General features: G+C 60.9%; 2 protein-coding genes across 8 annotated transcripts; both read left to right on the top strand.

Moving 5' to 3' along the window:
* The first annotated feature begins 4,924 nt into the window (after positions 1–4,924).
* On the top strand, positions 4,925–9,564 carry LOC134525777 (methanethiol oxidase-like). The gene is made up of 9 exons (XM_063356987.1): positions 4,925–5,042; positions 5,384–5,569; positions 6,223–6,343; positions 6,526–6,708; positions 7,270–7,448; positions 8,047–8,125; positions 8,227–8,348; positions 8,460–8,552; positions 8,723–9,564. Exons 2-9 carry the CDS (start codon positions 5,402–5,404, stop codon positions 8,843–8,845), a joined length of 1,068 nt encoding a protein of 355 aa, XP_063213057.1. The 5' UTR covers positions 4,925–5,042; positions 5,384–5,401; the 3' UTR covers positions 8,846–9,564.
* An 83-nt stretch (positions 9,565–9,647) lies between these two features.
* Positions 9,648–15,327, top strand: RFX5 (regulatory factor X5). Of its 7 annotated transcripts, none has more exons than XM_063356985.1 (10): positions 9,648–10,077; positions 10,938–11,068; positions 11,610–11,643; positions 12,074–12,156; positions 12,321–12,446; positions 12,987–13,103; positions 13,427–13,508; positions 13,750–13,951; positions 14,086–14,183; positions 14,307–15,327. In XM_063356985.1, the coding sequence occupies exons 2-10, from the start codon at positions 10,950–10,952 to the stop codon at positions 15,279–15,281; spliced, it is 1,836 nt and encodes a 611-aa protein (XP_063213055.1). In that variant the 5' UTR covers positions 9,648–10,077; positions 10,938–10,949; the 3' UTR covers positions 15,282–15,327. The 7 variants fall into 7 exon arrangements, with proteins under 7 accessions (XP_063213055.1, XP_063213054.1, XP_063213051.1 ...); XM_063356984.1 differs by having other exon boundaries at positions 14,289–15,327; XM_063356981.1 differs by having other exon boundaries at positions 12,294–12,446; positions 13,753–13,951; positions 14,289–15,327.
* The last annotated feature ends 83 nt before the right edge of the window (positions 15,328–15,410 follow it).

Raw genomic sequence — 15,410 nt, 5'->3', positions numbered from 1 at the left:
CTGGCTTGCTCTCGTGTTCTGCTTTAAACACAAATAAAATTGTTCATCGCATCAGCTGGATCTTTATTTGTCCTATTTCATGGAAGCCATTCTATAATGTTTGCAGCGGTGGCTGATGATTAGGTCAGGGGTTTAGAAATCCCTATGACAGAAAGGCTGGCTGGCCAGGAGTGCCTGTTTGTTAGTCTTCCTGAAACCCAAAGGTTGCCAAAATGTGGCTACAGTGTGAATCCTTATCATTTTAGCTTTCTACATATTTACCCCGGAAGAAAAGATCTTCACTGTCTTCCTTCACACTTCCCATGGCCAAACATATTGCTCCAGCTCTCTTGTGCGCTCTTAATGGTCCCAGGAGAAAACCACTCCCTTCTGGAGAACAGTTCCACAGCTTCACTGAGGCGGCCAAGAGTTCCGGGGGAAACTGACCCCTGCGGGGCCTCTTCTCACCGAGTAGAGAGGATGACGTCTAGATGTGGCACTTCGGGGCATGCTCTAGTGGCAGAGACTGTAGGTTGTTTGGTTGGACTCGATGATCTCAAAGGTCCTTTCCAACCATGAAGATGAAGATTCTATGACATTAGACAGGGGCTTTAGTTTCAGGAGGTGAGAGGCTTCCCTGGGCTGCTGCCTGTTCCCAGGTCTTTGGGTCCCGATTTCCATGTTTCAGGGAGCATGGGCCTTTCTTCGTGCTTGGGTATGAGTTCTCCTGAGGTTGGAGGCTTGGTCTGTTCCCTCTAGTGGTTATTTGGAAGATATGCTTCTCCCTGGTGCTGGCCCCCGTCAAGTCCTTCGCTGCTTCCAACATCTGCCCATGGGGACAGACACCACTGGCACCAACCCTCTTCCCTACGGGAATCTTGCTGACCTGCAGCAGAGACATTTCTATGGAGGATGGCTGGAAGGTGCATGTGAGGTCCAGATGAAGCTGGGCTGCTGCTCATACATGCTTCGTCCTTTGCGTTTATGCCCTGGGGCCTCCTGGAGAAGCTTCCCGTGGTGAGAGGCAAGGTGGGACACAGGGGGATGTGCAGACCGGCGCGGTGTGGATCTGCAGCGTGCTCCATAGTGCAGTGTTGAGCCTCGAATACAAACGGACGAGCCCAAGCAGGCGAGCGCGGGGCAGATTGAGCCAAGGCTGTCCATTTTTTGCCAGCAATCCTCAAGTGCGGTGGGATGAGAGCCTCTGATGGCAGCGTGATGGACGGAAGCTTGCTGGTTTCCGAGTCTACATCTGGGGCAAGCACTGGAGAGGACAAGGCAGCAACCTGCCGGCAAAGATGTGCCTGCGAAGGCGAGCCCCCACCGCGCAGCCGAGCCAGCTGACGCCCAGCTTCGTCGCCAGAAGCAGTAACAGGCTCTGACTAAGTCAGACGTGTTGTGGGGAAAACGGTTATGCCGCTTCTGCCCCCCTCCCCGCCAGCAAATTAACATCCCGCAGTAAACACTCATCCTGCAGTTAAAAGAAACCAGGTCCTCGCTTTTCATTTGCAGTCGCGATTAACATCTGCAACCTCATAAAATCGTTTCTGTGGTTGGGAACGCAGTGCTGGCCCATCGCTCGTCAGGGGCAGCCCCTCGGCCCCGCTCGAGACACCGCTTCCAGCAGGGAACGGCAGGAGAGGAGCAGCCTGCTTTCCCTGCACGGCTCCCAGCCCCTGTTCTTCCAGTGTGCGAGACTGGGTGCAGGGTGCAGTGCAGAAACAGCCCCGTCCCCTACCCCTCTGGGAGGGGAGGAGGTTCGGGTAGCACTCAAATAGCTTCCCTGCACGTTTCCAGCGCTGTAAGACGCTGAAGGCTGCCCCGGTGCCTCCCACAGCCCGAAGCGTGTGGATCCTCCCCTTGGCGTCCTTTTTCCAAACCCTCCTTCCCCCCGTCCTGCTCCCTGTATATTTGAACCCCGGCGAAGCTGCATCTTCTCTCTTGGCTTGCTCCTACCAGCCAGAATGCAGGCAGGATCGTCTTCTGCTGCTGCTCACCAGCAGGCGAGATCCACCCCAGCCTCCAGCACAGGTAGGAGATCTCTCCGTTGACTTGCTCTCAAGAGGAGAAGGCTTGGGGCCCTGGGTGACTTGCTGCCTTCTGGCCGTGGGCTCTGCTCCGGGGTCCTCCTAAACTCCCCTGGAGCTGGCTCTCATGGGTTTGTTACTCCGACCCCCAGAAAGCATAAAGTAAAAAGAAACGGGATGGACGTGGTGTTCTCTCTGGCCAGGAAAAGGGTTTATTTTCTCAAGCTACTGAAAGAGCCAGGAAAGGTTTAGGTAGGCTGGTGATTAAAAGTCTTCTAACTGTTCTCCCCTTTATGGAGCTGCAATTGTAGAGGCTGTGCTTGCCACAGCCAGATACACCATGGCCGGGAGTCCTCTGTGCAGCCCGGCTTTGACGGGGCTGTTTTTGCAGGAGTCATCGGAGGAGAAGGGAGAAGCGAGCTGGGGGTTTCTCAGTGCTTCGGGTAGGAGCGCTTCCCTGGAGCAGCAGGGATACGAGCGATAAAACGAATAAGAATAAAAAGAAATAAGAAGCTGACACAGCAAAGCCGAGTCGTACAATTTAGCCGGGGGTTTTCCTCCCTCTCCTCAGGCTTGCCATCGTAAATGGGGGGAAGGCGTCCTTTTGGTGCTGGTGGTTGGTTCCTTACAGCTCTCGTTCAACTGCATTAAGAACCATTTTCTCAGCAGTTTTAAAGTCTTTTGGAGAACGCGGCGGGCAGGGTTCGAAGTGCCCTGGAGACTTTATCACTGGCCTTTTGGCTGCCCAGAGCCTCAAACCTTCCTGGGGATTATTTGGATGCCCGTGGGCAACCTGGTTTGGATATTGCCATAGAGGGGGAGTGTGTGCAGCCGCTCCAGAGAGTGGTTCCTCCAAAAAAGAAGATTAAAAGAAATCGCTGTTGCCTGATTTCTGTTTGTATCTGTTCTTCTCAATGCAGAAAAGTGTGGAGCGTGTGGTCCTGGCTTCGCCTCGCCTCTGGACGCGATGAAAGGCAAGTCTGAAATCCAGGGCGGGCAGGGAAGAGCCCTGCACTGTCTGTGATTTCGGTGAAGATTAAAACAATGCTTTCGAGAGGGCGTTATCAATTAACTCCATTCTCCTAGCAAGCATTAGGGAAGCGATGGTTTTGCTTCTGGCCTGTCCTGGAGCCAAACATCAGTGGCATAATGACAGCTTGGTGTCAGAACAAACCTTTTTATGTTTCGTGATGGCTTGGGATGGGTCACAGCCTGCAGCAAAGTCACCTGTGACTTCCCTGTGCAAAACCAAATGGGATTTTTAAGTTTTTCAGAGGCAATTGTATTGCCATAGCCCCATGACACCAGCACCAGAGCTAAACCTGGGGAGGGAGAGAGGCCCATCCTGATTTTTCATTGTATTCTGCTCCTGATGGCTGGGATCACACCGTGACAAACCCTCCTTGTATAAAAACCAGCCTCACGGGCTGCTTCCTTACATGTCTGGACACTTTGCTGAAACAGCGATGCTCTGATGTGAGGAGGCCGATGAATGCATCATCTCCAGCTATCCCTCCCTTAATCCTCTTCTCTAGGGCTTAGCAAACATATCCTCGGAACCTTAGAAAGCTCCGGAGCTTGCTCATGATCTGTGAGTCCTCTCCCTGAAACATCTTTGAACCAAGAGAACAATGGAGAGAGGAGTCTTTAAAACATCCCTGTGTGTTGGCAGGGCTGGTCGGTGATTTAAACCAGCACAAATCCCACTGACTCTGCCGCTCTGGCAAGTTCCCTCGGGAACTATCTGGTTGCTTCAGTAACCCTGGCACCCAAAAGCTCTTCCGTGCAGACCCCTGGCAGGTTGGGCTGCCCAGCGGGTGTCGAGAAGCTCCTCGGTGTCCCTGGGATGCCCCGGGGGGTGTCTGAGGATGGGAGCTCTCTAGCTGCATCCCATTCCCTGACGTTTGGTGCCACTGCAGCCGCAGGGACGGGACCCCTCGGCTGACACAGGCAGCGCTGTATAAAGGTTTATAAAGGCACCGTGTTGCAGAGTCAGCCATTACCTGCCCTGGACCAAATCCAAAGGTCCCAAATCACCTCTCTGTCTCTGTTTCCCACCGCTCTCTCTTCCTCAGCATTTCCCAAACCAGTTCTTCCCCACTAGCCCTCGCTTTGGCAGACCTTTATCCTGACGCAGCGGCGAGCGAGTACCACCTCCGCAGCGGTAAGGGCCGTGGGGTCTGAATGCTCTCGTTTGAGGGCTGGGCAGTGCCCAGGTCCCGGAGCAAAGCCGTTTCCCAGCAGAGCTGACGGCACTCGCGGTCGGCAGCAGCTCCTCTCTGGGGAGCAGGGAGAGGGGCAGAGCCGCTGCTGCTGCAGGGACATCCCTAGGGCAGAGCCCTTTCCCTTTCCCAGAGGGATGCTCTGCAAACAGGGAGCTCTTGTGCCACCACGGCATGGTAGATTTTCACTGCTTGGGCTACGGGACTGCACCGGGGCTTGGAGGGCTTTCTGCCTTTGACTTTAGTCTGGCAAGCATTCTGCCGTAGCACTTATGTCTCTTTAAGGCTTCTCCTGCGCAGATGTGATGGAAATGAGACACGACGTGGTTTGATCTGCGTGACTGATAGGACTGGGGAAGGGCTGGCATGTCCTCGCAGGCATGGGGTGATCCCAAAGCCGTGGAGTTCCTCAGGGACTCTGAGGTCTGGAGATCCCTTCCCAGGGCAGGGACACGCTCAGACTGAACAAGCCCAAATCCCCACAGGGCAGCCCCCTCCCAGCCGAGCCCAGCCTGTGCCCCTGGGACGGCAGAGAGATGGGGATCCAGCTGCCCCATACAGAGCGGGGGAACACACCGGCTCCCTGGCAGGGAGACCCTCTCTGGACAGAGACTCCTGCAAGGTCTTTATTCCATCAGATTCCGTCAAACGAGGTTTTTATTCCATCTGCTGATGCTCATGCAACGTTTCTGTGTTGAAAGGTCCCCGGGAGGAGATTGTGTATGTGCCCTGCATCTACAGGAACACCGGGAGAAAGAAACCCGACTTTCTGGCCACTGTGGATGTCAACCCCAAATCTCCGCGCTATTGCCAGGTACCAAACGCTTTATCTCGGTCCTAAACTGGCCCGGGAAACAGCTCAGTGCTTGTCCTTCCTGCTCTCCAAACCTGCTGGTGGTGCCTGTCCAGTTGTCCCCAGGAGTCTGAGCCTTCTTGTGCTTATGAAATTTATGTAAAATCCCCTTCGCGCCCCATCCTTAGCATCCCCTGGGCACCATCGCTCCCCTCCGCGGGGTGAGGCTCACTGGGGGCATCCTGACGCTACGGTGGGGTCCGTGACGCACTGAGCTCCCCGCTCTGCCTCCCCCACTCCCCGAGTGCCATCCTGCGCTTGGCGGGGGAAAGACCAGTGTAAGCGGGGCTGGGACTTTGCAGGTGATCCACCGCCTGGCCATGCCCAACCTGGGGGATGAGCTGCACCACTCGGGCTGGAATGCCTGCAGCAGCTGCTTCGGGGACGCCACCAAGAAGCGGAACCGCCTGATCCTCCCCAGCTTGATCTCCTCCCGCATCTACGTGGTGGACGTGGGAACTGACCTGCGAGCTCCCAGGCTTTTCAAGGTACCCGGGAAGTCATACCAATGCACATTAAAGGTTAAAGGTCTGGGATTGTGGCTTCTGGGGTACATCTAAGAGTTTAGCAGGACCCTGATGTCTGGATGAGGGTACACAGCCCCTCCCAGGGTTGTGGAAGTTGGATGGTCTCCTGCTGATGTGCAAATATTGAGCTCTCCATCCAGCTCCATGCAGGAGGGGACGAGGGCACACTGAAGGGGACCAGGGCACACCGGTGGGGACGAGGACACACCGGAGGGGGCAAGGGCACGCTGGGCGCCAGGCACAGCACTGCCTGTCAGGTTTACAGCCCATGTCTCGCCTGCGGCGTGTGTCTCCGAAGCAGCCCCGGGCACCTGCCTGGGGTTTGTCCCGCGCCTGGGTGTGCAAGTGCCTCGCCAGTGGCCTCAGTTGGCTCCTCCGGGCGAGCGCCACGGCCACCCCGTGTGCCGGCATGCCGGGGGATGTGGGACCGTGCACACTCTGCCCCGGCTCACGCGCCCTCAGCCCCTCTGGCTGCTCGGCAAGTCCCATCTTGAGGCCAGGCAGGAGCTGCTCGGCCACGCTGCAGGGTGACACTGGGCTTGTGAACCGGCGTCCTACTTGCCCGGGACAGCCTGGCGCAGGGGATGCAACGGTGGCTGCCAACTCCCCGGCAGGTTGTCAACCCAGAGGACGTCTTCTGGAAGTGCAACCTGGGCTACCCCCACACCTCCCACTGCCTGGGCAGCGGTGAAATCATGATCAGCACCCTGGGAGACCCGGCCGGCAGCGGGAAAGGTACCCCAGTCCCCCCAGTTCCCCAGGGAGAGGGTGCTGGGACAGGAGGAACAGTCCCCACGTCCTGGTGGCTTTGCCCGTTCAGCAAGGGTTGATCTGTCTGTTGCTGCTCGTTTTACAACACGTTAACTGTTAATCTGGATGATTTCCTCACTACCCACGTGGTTTTGGTTTTGCGCCAGGTGGCTTTATTCTGCTGGATGGAGAGACCTTCGAGATCAAGGGGAACTGGGAGAAAGGGGACAAGGTCCCCCCAATGGGTTATGACTTCTGGTACCAGCCACGCCATAACGTCCTGATCAGCACTGAATGGGGAATCCCAAAATGCCTGGGATATGGGTTTGACCCAAATGACCTGAAGAAAGGTGAGAAAACAGTTGTTTCAATACTCCAGGCCAGAGACGCTGGGCAGAACCGCCAAGAAGGCCAAATTTCAACCCTCTTCTGTTGGCAGTGAGAGCTGTCACTCTAATGGGTGTAGGTAAAATTGTGCAAGATGGTTTGCTTACAAAATTAATTTCACACCAATTCCTAGTGATCGCGGGGATTTAAAAAAGACGAGCCCAGCCCATTTACTGTGAACACCCTTTAGATGCAAGCACCAGAGCTTCAACCCAAGACAGTCCATAAAAGGTGCCGCTGAGCTGCACGTGGGGTTGGATTTTGGCCGTAGGGATGAAGGGTGGAGCCCCATCTCAGCCCACCTTCCCCTCAAAGGTTAAACTGCCCAGCCCAGTCCTAGCGAGATGGTCCCCGTTGGATGCTGGGCACCTTCCCGTGGCTTTTGCCAAGGTCCGAAGCAACCAGCGTGTGCTGGTGCAGGGACCATGGGGCTGCCCCTGGGGAGCTCCAAGGGCTGAGGAACCCGTGGCACGTCTGCTCGAGACCCTGCGCCTCGCAGCAGCCCCTCCGATTCCCCCTCCCAGGGTGCTACGGACGCCGCCTCAACGTCTGGGACTGGACCACTCACACCTACGTCCAGGCCATCGACGTGGGCGAGGATGCGGCGCCCTTGGAGATCCGCTTCCTCCACAACCCCGACGCCGCCGAGGGCTTCGTGGGCTGCACCATCAGCAGCGCCATCCACCGCTTCTACAAGACGGAGGTAGGTGCTCCCCCGGGGCTGGTGGAGATGGGCTGCTGCCCCTCAGGTGACCGAGCCACGCGGCTCTGCACAGCATCCCTCTGCCCGCAGCCCCCGCCATCCTCCCAGCCCGGCCCCGCTCCCCACCGATGCACACACGGCCTCTTTGCGCCCAGAACAGGCGCTGGCTTGGGGTAATCTCTCCGCAGGACTTGTTCTGACTGGCAGCAGTTTAGGCTGAAGTGATTTAATTTGAAGGAGATTTATTTATACCTTTGTTGTGGATTTACAACAGCCCAAGCAATATTCTCTCAGTGTCTGTTGTGTGTAATGATGAACCAGGTGAGGAGAGAGAACACCTTTCACCAAACCAGCTAATCCAGCTGGAAAATTAGACAAGATTTTGGCGCCCAAAGCCCTTACTCATGTCCCAGAGGCTGTCTCCCCCATGGCTCTGCAGAGCCAGAGGTGAGGTTTCCCACAGCTGGCAAAATAGCTGAGCTGCCGCCAGAGACTAGAGGTGGTGGACATGTACACGGAGCATCCACCCCGGCAGCACGTCTTCTCCTGCCTCTGCCGCGCACGCTGAGCCCCCCGGGGCCATGCTCTGTCCCTGCAGCGAGGAGACTGGGCGGCCGAGAAAGTGATCCAAGTCCCCAGCAAGAAGGTGGAGGGATGGCTCCTGCCGGAGATGCCAGGTCAGTGCCCCCCCGGGCTGGGTGCCAAGGTGCTCCCCAGCTCCCCCAGGCGCTGCCGGTGCTGCTGGCCCTTTGTGCAGCTCTGTGGTACCCTCCCCAAGGCTTCATCACCGACATCCTCATCTCGCTGGATGACCGGTTCCTGTACTTCAGCAACTGGCTGCACGGAGACATCCGCCAGTACGATATCTCCAACACCCGCCAGCCCAAGCTGGTGGGACAGGTGAGGACGCAGACGGCTCCTGGTCGCATCCCGGCGCTTTTCCTCCGGCTCCTGGGCTGGGATCAGCCCTTCCTTGCTGTCTTGGCCACCCAGACCTGTGTTCTCTTGCAGGTCTTTGTGGGTGGCAGCATCGCCAAGGGAGGACCCGTGACCGTGTGCGGCGACGAAGAGCTGCAGAGCCAGCCAGACCCGTTCTTCATCAAGGTGAGCTCAGTCGTCCCCCCAAAAATCCCAGCCTGGGCAGCAGTGGGGAGCGGGTCCGGGAGGTTCTCCTCCACCACATCCCATGGGATGGACACGACATCCTGCTGGTCTGGGGGAGGCGGAGGCGTCCCCCGGTCCTGCAGCACCTCTGCTCTTCCGCCCGCTCCCAGGGGAAGAGGGTTCCGGGGGGCCCCCAGATGATCCAGCTCAGCTTGGACGGGAAGAGGCTGTACGTCACCACGTCCCTCTACAGCGCCTGGGACAGGCAGTTCTATCCCGACCTCCCCAGGTAAGGACACCTGGATAAACGAGGATGATGGTGGCAGCTCGTCAGGTGGGAGGCGCGGACCCTGCAGCCCCAGGGACCAAATTTTGGCAGCTCCTTGGGGGCCAGGGCAGGTCCCCCCCAGCCACCCCCGCTGTCACTCCCCTGCAGGGATGGCTCCGTCATGCTGCAGCTGGACGTGGACACGGTGCAGGGCGGGCTGACGGTCAACAGGAGCTTCCTGGTGGATTTTGGGAAGGAGCCCGATGGGCCCTGCCTGGCGCACGAGATCCGCTACCCCGGCGGGGACTGCACCTCCGATATTTGGGTCTAGACACCCCCAAAGCCCCTCTGCACCCCGAAACCCCAGCGCACGAGGGCTGGGGGAGTTCCTCACGCTCAGACCCGTGCGTCCTGCGCTTGCTTAAATAAAACCGAGAGGTTGTCATCCTCCTCCTCCTCTGCCGCAGCTCTCCCCGCCTCAAATCTTGAACTGTTTTGAGGAGCCGAAAAACAAACGTGTGACCAAACCGGGGACACGACACCACTAAACCTCTTTCGACTTTCGAAAACTCTTTTGTCTTTCGACGCCAGGGGCTCGACCCCCGGCCCCTCGCGCCCTGCCAGCCCCTGGGCCCTTTACGCTAATTAAAACTCCCTAATTTACGCCAAACAACCGGTATCTCTCACCAGAGGCGCCCACACACACCACGTGTGCGCACACACACACACACACCACGTGTGTGCACGCACACACCCCCCACACGTGTGCACACACACACTACGCGTGTGCACACACCCCCCCCCCCACGCGTGTGCACATACACGCTATGCGCTGGCACACACATGTTGCACGCGCGCGCCCACGCGTGGCGCGCGCACTAGCGCGTGCACCGGCGCGTTTCCACTCTTGCTTCCTCCTCCTTCTCCCGCCCCGCCAATCAGAAGCCTGTTACTAGGCAGAATTCAGCCCGCCCGCGGCCACTCAGGAGGCCGACCCCGCTTGTATCCGGGTAGGAAAGCCAAAGCGACCAATCACATTAAAGGAGAGCGCGGTATCCGGGCTGACCGGGGGTGCGGCGGCCAATCAGAAAAAAAGCGGCCGGCGGGGCCCGCGGGCGCGTCCCGGTGGGCGCAGCACTTTCAGTTCCTGTTGCGCGCGGGGCAGCGGCACGTGGCGGGGACCGGAGGGAACCGGAGGGGACCGGCCCGAACCTGCCCGGCGTGAGGCGGGCTCGCCCCGGCTGCAGCCGCCCGCAGGTGGGTCGTTCCGTCCGGTGCCACCTCCGCCCCGCCGGGCCCCGCCCGCCGCTCCCCGGCCCCGGACGCGGCTGTCCCCGAGCCCCCGCGCCCTACCCGGCACCGGCCGGGCTGCGCTGTCACGGAGCTCCGGCACCCCCGGCCCCCGTCGGCCTGCCCTGCCGGTGTCCCTGTCCGCATGCCCCTGGGGACCTGCCTTCCTGGTGTCCCTGTCCCCGGGGACATGCCCTGCTGGTGTCCCTGTCCCTGGGGACTTCTGTCCTCTTGGTGTCCCTGTCCCCATCCCCTGGGGACCTGCCCTCCTGCTGTCCCGTGTCCCCACGCCCCTGGGGACCTGCTCTGCTGGTGTCCCTGTCCCTCGGGACCTGCCCTCCTGCTGTCCCACGTCCCCATGCCCCTGGGGACCTCTGCCCTGCTGATGTCCCTGTCCCCATCTCCCTGAGGACCTGCCCTTCTGCTGCCCCCATCATCCCTGTTCTGCTGTCCCCAGGCTGCTGGGGCTTTGCATCCAGGACCATCCATGGGACTGTCACGGCCCCCCTCAACACCCTCAGCCCTACAGGGACGTCCTGGGGGCACGCTGGGCCAGGGCCGTTCCCCGGTGTCCCCCAGCACCCCTGTCCCCTGCCAAGAACGGGGTACCCAGAGCCGGTGGCAGTCTCTGCTGCTGGAGACGTCCCCCTTGGGACTGTTGGGGACATTTCTGTATCTTTGGTGGCTCGTGTCCAGCTGATGGAGCTCATCGGTGGGCCGGGCTGGGACAGGGGCTGGGGGGCGAGTGAGCTCCGGGCTGCGGAGCTCTGAAGGGATTTTCTTCCCCTTTTTTTGGGGTTGAATTTTTGGCTTTCACCTCCTGACAGGAACCAGATGTCATGGCTGACGAAGAGCTGAGCACCCGGGTTGCCAAAAAGGGAAGTTTGTCCCCCGGCAGCTCCCGGGGCGGCACGACCGAGTCGAGCACGCTGCTGCAGGAGCTGAAGAGCACCATCTCGTAAGGGCAGCTCCTCCAGTTAATCCCAGCGCTATCAAATGCGGGTTAATTTAATAAGCTCGATTAATTGGCAGCCCCAGGGACCGAAGGGATGAGCGCTGCGGAGTGCCATGGCCTCCGGCCTGGCTCGGCCCCGTGCTGGGTGCTGTACACACCCAGCCCTGCTGCCGCCTGTTTTGGGTTTTTGTCTGCCTGTTTTGGGTGCAAAATCAATTCAGGGCTTCACGGTCGCGCAGATGAGTCTGCTCCGAGCCTGTGGGATGTGGCTTTATGCCCGTTCTGTTCTGCTGGGGTTAGGGCAGAGCACGCAGCTCTGGTTGTGGGTGCGCAGGGAGAAGGGGCTGCGCTGACCCCTGGGCTCTCGGTGCTCCGGTGTCCCCGTCTTGGCACTGCCGGGGTGCCTGTGGCGGGTGTGGAAGGGACGGGGACGGTGCTGTCCTCGGGAGCCCCGGGCAGTGGCCGTGGCAGAGCTGGGTGGGCTGTGGGATGCCCCGGTGCCGTCTTGCGCTGCGCTAAGGCCTTTCCTCTCTGTCCCGCCCAGCAAATCCGTGCAGAACAAGGTCGACTCCATCCTGGTGAGTGTCTCTGCGGTACGTTGGGCTGAGGGGGCGGGAATGGTGCATCTCCACCTCTCTCCTCTCCAGCAAAGCTGACCCCGGGGTTTTGCCTGATCCCGTTTCCCACCAGGTCGGGATCTGGCTGCGGGGATTCGCCCCGAGAAGCCCCTGGTCACCCTGCCCAGGGGGGTGGCACCCACTCCCTCAGTCCTGCGTGAGACAACCCTTCCGTGTCGCCTCGAGGGGCCATTCCTGTGGCTTCGTTTAGTTGGTTCCCTCGCGCGCAGGCTGCGTTCGTGCTGCCACAGCTGCTCTGCTTTCAGTGCCCCAGCAGTTACTGCCCTTCCGAGGGTAACGAGAGCGCTGCCTCCACCCCCTTCCTTTGGATCCTTAACCTTTCTTTGTCTCTGGTCCCTTCTCCCCCTCCCGGTGGACCCTTTGATCGTAGCAAGATGTCCAGAAGTTTTCAGACAACGACAAGCTCTACCTCTACCTCCAGCTGCCGTCGGGGCCAAGCCTGGGGGAGAAGAGGTGGGTGCCGGGGCCGCGTCGAGGAGAGCAGGGGCTGTCGGGGTGGTGGCAGGGGACACAGACTGGGGAGGCTGGGGAGAGATAACCACAGCTCTGCCTTCTCCTGTCCTGCTTGTGCCACTTCTCCGCTAATTAAGTGTTTGTCTGGGGCTCCCACGGAGCAGCAGTAGCCTGGACCTGAGCTCGCTGACCACGGCTGAGTATATGCACGCGTGCAACTGGATCCGGAACCACCTGGAGGAGCACACGGACACCTGCCTGCCCAAGCAGGACGTCTACGATGCCTACAAGTGAGCGCAGGGACCGGCCCAGCGCCTGGAGCCTCTCATGGGGCCGGGCTTCCTCAGCGCAGCTGGCGGGGAGGTCGGTCAGGAGGGCAGTGGGCGCCTGGGGGTTTTTGGGAATGGCCCAGCCCAACCTTGGGCTCTCGAAAGGAGCTACATGAGCAGGGAGAAGCGGGTGCATCTGGAGGGCAGCGAGAATCATAGAATGGTTTGGATTGGGAGGGATCTTGAAGCTCATCCAGTGCCACCCCCTGCCCTGGGCAGGGACACCTCCCACCAGCCCAGGTGGCTCCAAGCCCCCTCCAACCTGGCCTTGAACCCCTCCAGGGATGGGGCAGCCACAGCTTCTCTGGGCAGCCTGGGCCAGGGGCTCACCCCCCTCACAGTGGAAAATTTCTTCCTCAGATCTCATCTAAATCTCCCCCTTCCAGTTTGAAGCTGTTCCCCCTCGTCCCAACGCTACATGCCCTCGTAAAAGGTCCCTCTCCAGCTTGTAGGCCCCTCCAGAAGGGCTCGATGGCATTAACCCGCGGCTCTCTCCGGCAGGCGATACTGCGACAACCTCTGCTCTCGCCCTCTGAGCGCCGCCAATTTCGGCAAGATCATCCGGGAGATCTTCCCCAACATCAAAGCCCGACGGCTGGGAGGCCGAGGCCAGTCTAAATATCCTTCTGCAAGCCCAGCTGGCCGGGGAAGCTGCTCGGACTGGTGGCGACAGCACTGCTTCTCCAGTTTTTCCCATTTATAAGTCTGTGCATGAGGTGGTATTTTGTAGCTTCCTGTTTTTTCGGCTCCTGAAGGTTCAGCTCGGTTGTCCGAGGAGGGCTCAGGGTTGCCCCGTAGTCTCGGGGCAGGCTGGGGGGAGCTGGTGGCTGCTGTCACCCCTCCAGGATGAGCCTGTCGTGAGCCCTGCAGCCGCACCCCTTCGAGCTGGGACCCGACGCGTCCCAGCCGTGTGACAGCGAAAGGCCTTAACCCTGCCAAACGTACTGCTACAGCGGGATCCGGAGGAAGACGGTGGTCAGCCTGCCGCCCCTGCCCAGCCTGGACCTCAAAGTGACGGAGACCGTAAGTCCTCTGCTGCCTATGTGGCTTGGGTATCGCCGGTCTGGGGTAACGAAGCTCCTCGCTCGTTAGATCTAACGAAGGTGGAGGGATGCCCTCTCTGGGAGCAGGTTCTGCTCTGTCCCATGAGCCTCCCCCGGGGTGGTCGAGGACTTGCCTGCCCAGGCATGTCAGGATCGGGCCCCGTTTGCATCTGGGTGTCCCATCTGGTTCCGTGGGGGCTCACGGCTTGTCCCGCCGGCAGCAGTCGGAGCTGACGGAGCTGGTGCAGTCCTACAGCAGCGAGGTGATGGAGGCGGCCTGCGCCCTGACCTGCGACTGGGCTGAGAAGATCCTCAAACGCTCCTTCAACAACATCGTGGAGGTGGCCCAGTTCCTCATCCAGCAGCACATCATCAGCTCCCGCTCGGCCCGCGCCGACCTGGTCATGGCCATGGTGGTCTCAGGTGGGTGGGACGGAGCTCCATCCCTGCTCGTCCTGTTGGGGTCCCCCCCAGGATGTGGTGTCCCCTCTCCAGTTGCCCACACGGGGGTGGGCAGCGGGGGTGTCTTCCCATTGTCACCTTCTGTGCACCTGCAGAGAGCACGGAGAAGATCCACCGTGAGAGTCGGCCCCCACTGACGGCAAAGAAGAACGGGCTGGACACCCCCGAGAGCAGCGACAGGAGCCAGGGCCAGGTGAGACCCCCCCCCAGAGCTGGGGCGAGCCCGGACCCCCACATCCCCCACTCCGTGGGGGAGAGGGCACGCTCAGGGAATCAGCCACAACACCCCCTTCCCAAGACCACTCTCTGCCCGCAGCTCAAGAAGGACAGCGGCCCCAAGCCCCCCGGCCCACCCCGGCCTGAGAAGAAGAAGCCCCCGGAGCCCCCCAGGGCGGCCAGTAGCCCTCAGGTGAACGCCCTGGTCGCCCGCCTGCCCCTGCTCCTGCCCCGCATCCCGCCGGGGGAGCGACCCACGGCGCCCGGTGCCGCTGCCATCCGCTCCTCCCCTCCTGTCCTGGCACCCAAAATCACGGCTGCCCCCCTGGGGGGCACCGTCAAGGTGGCCCTGCCGCTGCCGGTGGGCACGGCCTCCCCCTCCCTGCCCCTGGGGCTGGCCCCGGGGGCCAGCGGGCCAGCGGGGCTGCTGAGCCAGCCAGCCGCTGTCCCCGTCCTCAACGTGCTGCTGCCTGGCGTGGGCGTCCCCGCGGGCGAGAGCCCTTGCAACCCCCGGAGCGCGGGGTGCAGCAAGGGTCCCGGCCCCCAGGACTCGCAGCACCCCAAGGCCACCAAGCGTCCCCCAGAGCTGGCCGGCAGTGATGCCACCGCCCTGCCGAAGCGGAGGCGTGGGCGTCCGCGGAAGAGGCCGGAGGACGGTGGCGCGGGGGAGATGACGGAGCTTCGCGGCAGTGCCGATGGCGGTGGCTCTCCCGGCGGTGGCAGTGCCACCAGCCCCCTTGGGGACAGCCCAGCCCAGGGCTCACTGCCCACCCAGGTCGGTGTCACCCAGGATGGCAGGACCAACGCCGAGGTCACTGATGGCCACGAGCTGGCACCAGAGGAGGAGACGGCACAGCGGAGCCCAAGCCAGGCCAGGTCCCCTCCAGCTGACAGCGGGGTCTCCTGTTCCCCCCGGGAAGGAGGGGACACCCCTACACAGCCCCATGGACAGACACAGGCGGGGACCGGTCCCGCCGCTGCCACCTCCCAGCACTTGGACACGTCCACCTGTGTCCCCACATCCCGAGGGGGCTCGCCGGGGCGGGCTGGGCTCTGCGCCCACCCTGGCACTTAGGGGCCCCCCTACCCCAGGACCCCCAGCTGTGCACCCCCCATTAAAACCCCAGCGCTCTGTCCCTCGGTCTGTCCTGTCTGTCGGGGGTCGGGGGCTGCGCTGGGAGTCTGGACACCCCGAGTGGGTGGG

This window comes from Chroicocephalus ridibundus, chromosome 21, assembly GCF_963924245.1.
Source record: "Chroicocephalus ridibundus chromosome 21, bChrRid1.1, whole genome shotgun sequence".
Taxonomy (NCBI): domain Eukaryota; kingdom Metazoa; phylum Chordata; class Aves; order Charadriiformes; family Laridae; genus Chroicocephalus; species Chroicocephalus ridibundus.
The sequence above is the reverse complement of the archived record's forward strand: the minus strand, read 5'-3'. Positions and strand labels throughout refer to the sequence as shown.